The 8,459-nt window shown below is 57.5% G+C and overlaps 2 protein-coding genes across 5 annotated transcripts; both read left to right on the top strand.

Annotated features, from left to right (window-relative positions):
- Positions 1–287: 287 nt before the first annotated feature.
- Positions 288–4,876, top strand: TOR2A (torsin family 2 member A). 2 transcript variants are annotated; one of them, XM_064727978.1, is made up of 5 exons: positions 288–452; positions 793–1,058; positions 2,144–2,319; positions 2,654–2,781; positions 3,307–4,876. In XM_064727978.1, the coding sequence occupies exons 1-5, from the start codon at positions 299–301 to the stop codon at positions 3,549–3,551; spliced, it is 969 nt and encodes a 322-aa protein (XP_064584048.1). In that variant the 5' UTR covers positions 288–298; the 3' UTR covers positions 3,552–4,876. The 2 variants fall into 2 exon arrangements, with proteins under 2 accessions (XP_064584048.1, XP_064584049.1); XM_064727979.1 differs by having other exon boundaries at positions 296–426.
- Positions 4,877–5,384: 508 nt separating this feature from the next.
- PTRH1 (peptidyl-tRNA hydrolase 1 homolog) lies at positions 5,385–7,864 on the top strand. Of its 3 annotated transcripts, XM_064727567.1 has the most exons (5): positions 5,385–5,458; positions 5,937–6,156; positions 6,320–6,419; positions 7,010–7,055; positions 7,545–7,864. In XM_064727567.1, the coding sequence occupies exons 1-5, from the start codon at positions 5,393–5,395 to the stop codon at positions 7,845–7,847; spliced, it is 735 nt and encodes a 244-aa protein (XP_064583637.1). In that variant the 5' UTR covers positions 5,385–5,392; the 3' UTR covers positions 7,848–7,864. The 3 variants fall into 3 exon arrangements, with proteins under 3 accessions (XP_064583637.1, XP_064583636.1, XP_064583638.1); XM_064727566.1 differs by lacking the exon at positions 5,385–5,458 and having other exon boundaries at positions 5,487–6,156; XM_064727568.1 differs by lacking the exon at positions 5,385–5,458 and having other exon boundaries at positions 5,487–6,156; positions 7,465–7,864.
- Positions 7,865–8,459: the final 595 nt, after the last annotated feature.

Raw genomic sequence — 8,459 nt, 5'->3', positions numbered from 1 at the left:
CAGCCCCCAGCCGGTACCGGTGTTTGGGGCTGTTCCTCCTCAGGTGCAAGACCCTGCATTTGTTGAATTTCAGAAATTGTTCTCTGCGAGACGGTCGCGGGTCCCCCAAGCACGAGGGGACAGAGGGGACAAGGGGGACAGGGACCTTGATCAGGTGGGGGGCGGGGCGATATGGGACAGAACACGCCCCCTTTGTGCATGACCACGCCTCTTTCCCCATGGCGGGTCTTTCTGGCCCCGCCTCCGCGCGGGGCACGCTGGGAGTTGTAGTGCGGGCGGTGCGGAAGCCGCGGCCGCCATGGCCCCCGGAGCGGCCCCGGCCCCGGTCCCGGTCCGGGTGCTGCTGGTGCTGCTGGCGGCCGCCGCTCGCCCCGCCGCCGCCTGGGACCTTTGGGCGCTGCGCTGCGGCTTCTCGGCGGACTGCGAGTGCGGCTTCGGGCCCGACCTGCGCGGTCAGCGGGAGCGGCCGGGCGGGAACGGGGTCTGGGGCAGGGGGACCCTCAGGGGCGGGGGGCGCAGCTGCCGAGGCCGGGGGGCAGCAGGGGAGGGGGGCGCAGCTGCCGAGGCCGGGGGCAGCAGGGGAGGGGGTCCCGGGAGCCAGCGAGGGTCTCCAGGAGAGCCTGCCCGAGGGGATCCCGGCAGGCAGCGAGGCTCTCCGGGGAGCCTGCCCGGGGCGTCTCTTTCAGCGGGGTCCCTCATCCGGGGATGAGGGGCCCAGCGGGGCGGCCCCAGGGTCGGGAATGCAGCGGTGACAAGCCGCGTTCTCCAAGTCCTGGTTTCACTTCGTTTCAGGGCTGGAGTTCGACTTGGCCACGAACCTGGTGGGGCAGCCCCTGGTGAGGCAGCAGGTGATGAAGGGGCTGAGGGGGTTCCTGGAGAACCCGAACCCAGTGAAACCCCTCGTGATGTCCTTCCACGGCTCCACAGGAACAGGCAAAACCTACGTGAGCTCCATGCTCATCCGCTACCTCTTCCAGAGCGGGCTCCAGAGCCCCTATGTTCACCACTTCTCCCCAATCGTGCATTTCCCCCACGCTGAGCACATAGAGCAGTACAAGGTAAGGGCCACTGCTCAGCAGTGCCACTTCACTGGGGGGGTTTGGCTCTGTCTGGGTTGATCCTCAGTCCATATGCATTCAAGCTGTTTCCTGAAGTGCAGCAGGAATAAAAAGCTCTTTGTTTTACCCTCTCAGACAAACATAGCTGAGAGAGTGGCTCCATACACTGGCTGAAGGATGCACTAGTAACTGCAATATACTCAGTTATTACTTTCGTCCTCTCCACAGCAGTCCCTGCCCTGATGGTGTTCTCATTCTTAAATATTTACACAGCTCTTTGAACACACAAACAAAAGTGCTTGGCTTAGATGAAAGGCACTAAAATTTTCCCATTGCTTTCCAAACAGCCTGATGGCTATAAAAACCTGCATATCACTGGACTTGTAATCCCCTCCTCACAGAGCACACAGCTCCCTCGCAGCAGCTCCAGACTCTCCATGGTGCCGTTCTGTCTCATAGAGCTGAGACAAGAGAGAAATCAAAATGCCAGATTTTCAGCAGAGTGGGAATTCAGCACACCTGGACCTTTAGTTTCTGGGCATTTGGAGAAGTTATTTGTTGTATTGTGTCCTTAAAGGAAACGCTTTTGGAAAAGTAAATCCCTTCCTGGCTGAAGTGCTTCAGTGAGGAGTTTCACATGCCCCCAGGCAATGTGAGTGGTTTTGTGTGGGCTGGGAGGTACCTTCAGCCATGATAAAGAGCTGTTCTGGGTCAGTGCAGGCACATGTTTCTACATCAGAACAGGAGCTGGCAAGAAGTTGGGAACTGTGGATACAACAGGGAACGAGAAGAACGTGGGGAGCTGTAGGAGTCTGAATCTCCAGCTTTAGTGTGCTGCCTCCTCCTTTAAATCTGTATAAAAAGACCTACAATGGTTTAAAAAAGCTGATAAACACCACTGTGTGGAACCCAGGATAAAGGGGCCTCCCCAGCACTGGGTGTTTCAGCTCCACGTGTGTGGTGCTGTGCAGGGACACGCTGCTCTCAGCACCTCTGGCTGTGTTGAGCTCCTGCCTCAGCCTTTTCTGGGGTGTTTGAGCCTTCCTGGCCCTCTCACTGCCTCACACTTGTGGGGTTTTTCCTAGGAGAGCCTGAGGCGCTGGATCCAGGGGAACCTGACCAGCTGTGGACGCTCAGCGTTCCTCTTTGATGAGATGGACAAGATGCACCCAGGCCTGATTGATGTGATCATCCCGTTCCTGGGGCCCTCGTGGGTTGTGTACGGCACCAACTACCGCAAAGCCATCTTCATCTTCATCAGGTGAGAGAGGCCTCTCCATGGGCCCTTCCAGCTCACTGCTGCCCGTTTGGGCACAGGTCACACCTACCTCAGGGCACAGGCTTGTTTTGCCTTTCCTTCTCCAAGCCTTGAGCCTCTCCAAATGCCAAGAGATGCAATCTCACAGTGAACAGACAGATCTGGAGAGTGTGAAAAAGCCTCCTCTGCTTGTTATTTGGCTGCCTCTACAGGAGTTATTTTGGGCCAGGCAGCTGGGAGCTGCTGGCTTGCACTCTGCAGGCTGGTGGGTGTCAGGTGCCACCTGAGACACCGTTTTCCTGGCTGCACAGTGGATAAGGCTCTCATTCTTGTGCAGCAATGCAGGAGGGGAGCAGATCAACAACGTGACGTTGGCTCTGTGGCGCGCCCGCAAGGACCGGGAGGAGATCAGCCTGCAGGACCTGGAGCCAGCCATCTCCAAGGCCGTGTTTGAGAACCCTGAGAGTGAGTCCATGGAGCTGAGCTCCTCCTGTAGCCCCAGAGCCCAGCACAGGCAGCCAGGCCTGTTCTAGGAAGGCACCCACACCACCTGCTACCTCCCAGGCAGCCAGAAAGGGACAGAGGGGTTTTGAGGAACTGGAACTGTGATCCCTTTGAGGTTTCCTTCCTTCTGAGCCAGCAGACCTGTGTCCATATTTAGCAAAGTTCTTGGGAGACAAGGTGTGTTTGCAGCTGGAGGCTGGCAGACAGCACAGCACTGAGCTATATTGATCCCCACTGCCTGCCTGCATCTGCTTGCATTGCCCTTAGCACAGGGAGCAGAGCTTAAATTCTGACTAGACAAGCTAAATCCCTCCATTTCTGGGGGAAGAAACTCTGTTTGTGGGGGGAGGTGACAACTGATGGGTTCAAAACCAGCAAGATCTCTATTCAGCAGGGTATTCTGGCTTCACACAAAGCAGCTCATTGACTTGCAGGGACTGCAGAGCTTCTCTGAAGGTAAAACCTTCTTTCCCTTTCCTTGTGCAGGTGGCTTCTGGAATTCTGGGATCATTAATGAGCATCTCATTGATTTTGTTGTGCCTTTCCTCCCACTGAAGCACCACCACGTGAAGCAGTGTGTTGTCAGTGAGCTCATCCAGCAAGGCCTCGAGGTACGGCCAGATGTGGTCCAGGAGGTGGCTGACAGCATCCCCTACTTCCCAGAAGAGGAGAAATTATTCTCATCAACAGGCTGCAAAACTGTGGCCTCTCGCATCAGTTTTTTCTTCTAGTCACTGGCAAGGGCCTCTCTGAGATCCACATGGAGCTGGAAAGCAGCCAGGGCTGGTGGGATGTGCAGTGGGGATGGTGTGTCACTCCCCACAGCACAAGTGCTCTCCTGCTGAGCTCTCTCCAGCTCTAAGGAGCCCGCTGCAGGATGCAGCTGCAGGACCAGGTGCAAATTATGTAATTTAAAGCACTTTACTGATTGACTTTTGGCCAGGTAAAGGTGGATCCACCACCTGAGACATGTGTGATGACATGGGGAAGATGCTGAGAGGGTCTGCAGTGTCAGAGAGGTTCTCACCCTGTCAGCAGCACCCCTCCAGAGCTCTCCCCACTTCTGGCAGCTGTTGATACCCAATAGGTTAAGATTCTGAGCCCATATAAGAATATTTCTTCCTTACAGCATTTTTAACAGTTTTTTTAAACCTTTTTAAGCATAGCTGTGCCTCAGCTCCTTGGCACAACCTACTGGTGCTGACTCCTGTGAACACCTCAACATGGCAACCAAGGTTTCTTTTCAAGGAAGTTTTAGAGCCACCCACATTCCAGTTTCCTTTCACTGTGAATAGGTGCTTGGTAGCTTCAACACCAATGAGAGGGGTAATGTGGGAGAGGGGAACACCTGATCTGCCATGAGCCAGGCTCCCCTACCACCCCGTCATCCATCTCTACCCTAAGGGCCAAAGGATTTCCCTGTAGCAAACCAGGAAAACAACAACAAAAGACTTCTTGCTTGTTTTACCAGCCGTGAAGGATCTCATCCTACCTCCAGGGGAGCCCACAGTGCTGCTAACGGTTTTGAAAATTCCTTTTATTCACTGATGGTTTCTCCAGCAGAGTTGGTGCTATGAGCTGTGGAGCTCCTTGTACATCCTTGTGCTGGTCAGACCTTGCAGGCTTTGGCTGGGCCAGCAGCCATTCAGCTTCTGGAGACTGTCACAGTGGGGACCTGGGGACAAGTTAGAGAAGCTGAGGGCTCCAGACTGCCAAGCAGGGGATGCACAGCCTGGCTTTTGCCCTGATTTTAATGCCCTCTGTGCTGTTATGGAATAAGAGGTCAGGGGAACCAGAGTCATTCACTCTCTAGGAACAACCTGCTCAAGGGGTGGGTGTAAGGGCACTTTGCATATCTTCCAAAGCTCTGCTTGTTCCCTGTATGGAAATGAGCTGCCAGTGCTTGGGGACCATGCCAGCTCCAGGCCCTGAGCTTTGGGGATTTTAGACACCACCCAAAGGCTGCCCAAGAGCTGGCCCAAAGACAGAGGCAAAAATTCTGCCTCTTGCAAAAATACGAATTTCTAATTTTAAAATAAATATTATAAGAATGAAACAGTTTAAGTGTTTACATGAATTCCTGCGAGTAGTGTGGAAGAACTTGGAAGATTTCCAATTTCCAGCACAGCGATGTGCTGCTGGGCTGGGGAACTGTCCCGGTGCCCTGGAACAGAGCTGTGCCCTGCTGGCAGAGTGAGTGGAGACGGAACGGGCACCGACACACAAACCGCGGGGCCCAGTGCTGGGCATTTGCTGCTCCTGCGAGTCCCTCGGGGACCCTCTGCAGAGCTCCTCGCGGTCGTCTCGATGAGAGGGGCGGGTTCCTAGGCCGCGGCCCCCCGTTAACGCGCCTCGCCGTCCCCACCACTACCACCTCCAGTACCAGCCAGCCCGCGGGGCATTATCACAGCGGCAACACCGCCCCCGACACCGCGAAACCACCCACGACACCGCCCGTGACACCGCCCCGCCGCCCGCTAGAAAGATGGCGGCGCTGCCCGTAACCAAGATGGCGATGTGGGCGGGGCGCTGAGCGGCGCGGGGCAGTGACGTTAGGCGGGCAAGGAGGGCGATGCTGGCGGCGGAGGTGGCGGGGAGCGCGCGAGCCCTCGTGGGGCGGGCGGGGCCGCGCGCCATGGTGAGGGCGGGGGGAGCGAGGGCGGGGAGGCCGTGAGGGGAACGGGGGGAGCTGGACTGTCAGGGGAACGGGGCTGTGAGGGGAGCACATGGAGATGGACTGTGAAGGGAATACGGGGAACGGGGCTGTGAGGGGGGCACATGGAGCTGGACTGTGAGAGTGAACGGGGGAACGGGGCTGTGAGGAGAACAGGGTGGATCAGGACTTTCAATCGAGCAGACGGAGCGGGGCTGTGAGGGCAGTGCCGGGGAGGATCAGGTCATGGGCGAGCACCGGCAGCACGATCAGGGCTGTGAGGGAGGCACCGAGGGAAGAGGGACTGAAGGGAATGCTGTGGGAATCGAGGCTGTGAGGACCCGGCGAGCTGCGGGGAGCATGGAGGGAGCAGCTGTGAGCCATGCTGGAGGGGATCAGGCCCGTGCAGGGGCCAGGGGCCTCATGGTGGCCCGTCAGAGCCCTGTTGACAGCTGGCATGCAGGTGGCCGGCCTGGGCAACTACGGGATGCGAGGCACACGGCACAGCGTGGGCATGGAGGTGCTGGACCGGCTGGCCCGGCAGCTGGCAGTGGCTGAGGGCTGGCGAGTGGACAAACGGTGCTGTGCTGATGTGGCCCTGGCCACAGCCCATGGCCTGGAGCTGGTGCTGCTCAAGCCACGGAGGTTCATGAACCTCAATGGGCTCAGCGTTGCCAGTGCTGGTGAGCAACTGGGTCAGCCCCAGAGCCTCTAGTGGCACCAGCCCCCTGTGACAGCCCTGCTGTCTCCTTGCCCTCCATGGCTCACTACAGCCCCACTCTGCAGAGTCAGGGCCTGGTGAGTCTGTCTCCCCTCATTTCTTAGGTTGTATTTCTGTTTCCAAAGCTGAGATCTACAGCCTTGGCCCCGGAGACATTTACCTGGTTCACGACGACCTGGACAAGGCCCTGGGCAAGGTGGCCATCAAGCTGGGAGGCAGCGCAAGGTATGGGGTAGCCCCAGCTCCCTGATGGTGTCAGCTGGTTTGAGGCTTTAACATGCCCATACACGTTCATGGGCTGTTCTTGGCTCCAGCCTTGCAATGTTTCAGCTCTTGTCCTGGACTCGATCTATTGCAGAGGCAACAGCTGGCTGTTTGGGCAGCCTCCCAGTTCCTGCCCTGGCAGGGAGGGCAGGGAGCCTCCTGGAAGCAGCTATGGGCTGGATTCAGCCCACATGGGTTTTTTATAGCACTCTGCCTCCACTGTGCCTGCCCAGCACCAGACATTTAACCTAGGAAAGCTTCCACTGCGGGATGGGGCAGGTACAGTGCTGGGCCCCAGTGCTCAGTCACACATGCACCAGCTGTGGCAAGAGCTGACACACACAGAACAGTGCTGTCCCAGCCCTGCTTCCATAAATCCCCCAGCCAACTGCTCTGAGCCCCCAGGGCTGGATGTTCCTGCAGAACCAGGACATGGGGACTGCAGCCCTTGGCTGGGACCACGTTCCCACATTCCTGTAGGAGGAGACCAGGGCTATATGGGGAGGGTGTCTCTTACAAACTAAGTGTGGGTTTTCTCTTTCTCTCCCAAGGGGACACAATGGGGTCCAATCCTGCATCAGTGCTCTGCAGTCCAACGTGAGTAGGTGTCAGGTGAAGGGGATCAATCCTGTGCCCCCCTCAATGCATGGCTTGTTCCCCCAGTCCCATTTTTCTGATTCCTCTTAGACAAGCCCCTGCTCCTTTCTCCCCCTTTTCTCCTTCCCCGTCATCCTGGAGGGCTGTTGTCTGTTTGGCCGCCATGGAGGACATGGAAACAATTAGCTGGAGTGCCTCTGCCAGGCCTGGCAGGAGCCTGGGATCTCGGCACGGCTCAGCTAAAGCCTCTTCCAAAATTATGTTTCTTGGAGCAAGCACTCAAAACCACCTGGAAAACATGAGGAGCTGTTCTCTTGCTGCCCAGCCCCACTCTCAGCACTGTCACTGTGCCTAACTCTGCCTGCACACTTGAGGGGAAGCTCCCCCAGCTCTCTCCCTTCCTCCCCAGGAGATGACCCGGCTCAGGATTGGCATCGGGCGGCCAGAGGGTGACGTGACAGTGCCTAACTATGTCCTGTCTCCGTTCAGTGCTGGGGAGAGGGAGAAGCTGGAGCAGATCCTGGCCCAGGCAGTGACCTGCCTGCTGGAGCACATCCAGAGCCGAGCACCTGCAGAGCCAGGGGACAGGGGCTGACACAAACCCCCAGGACCCTTTGGCTGATGGACAGGGTGCTGCAGGCACTCCGGACTGACCAGGGAGCTGGAGCAGAGCTGGCCCAGCCTGGCTGGGAGCTGGGGCAGCCTCCTTCCATGGCCACACCAATCCAGGCAGCTCGTGTCCCACTTGAATCCCTGCAGAGGCTCCGTGCCTCAGTTTGGCACAGGAATTAAATAAACCCTCACCCTGACTCTGGCCTGCTCCTGCCTCTCTTCCATGCGCCGCTTGCCAAGCTTGGGTTGTCCTTGGCGCTGCAGCTCAAATCCGTGTTCCCATCCCTGTTTGACCAGCACAGCCTGGAGGGAGGCTTCTAGTGAGAAATGGGGAGCAATAGGAGCTAGCTCTGTAGAGTCCAAAGGCACTTCAGCTTTGATGAGAAACTGGCAAGCACGGAGAGCCTGGAATCCCATAGCATGCTGCTCTGACTGAGCTGCAGCAGGGCTGGCCTCACAATGTTTTTGAGTTCAGTGGTTTTGGCTGAAACTGTGGAGTTTCCAACAGCTGCAGGAGTTCTGGCTTCCCGCAGGCCCATTGCAGGTCTCGTGGAGAGCACAGACTGAGGCAGTGTGTCCTCACCACCGCTGTGTCCCAGAGTCCTGGGTGTGCCAGCATGTCCTGCCCAGCTCTGTACCCAGGAACACTGAGACACCCAGCAAAGGCAGCTCCTCTCCTGCATCCCAGCAGGATGGAACAAGCACGGGACACTTGCTGGCTGACGTATACCACAGTGTTTCTGTTGCTTCCATGCTCTGCTCCAGCTGGCACCAGACATTCCTCTGCTCCAT

Source organism: Zonotrichia leucophrys, chromosome 17, assembly GCF_028769735.1.
Source record: "Zonotrichia leucophrys gambelii isolate GWCS_2022_RI chromosome 17, RI_Zleu_2.0, whole genome shotgun sequence".
In the NCBI taxonomy this organism is placed as follows: Eukaryota; Metazoa; Chordata; class Aves; order Passeriformes; family Passerellidae; genus Zonotrichia; species Zonotrichia leucophrys.
The sequence above is the reverse complement of the archived record's forward strand: the minus strand, read 5'-3'. Positions and strand labels throughout refer to the sequence as shown.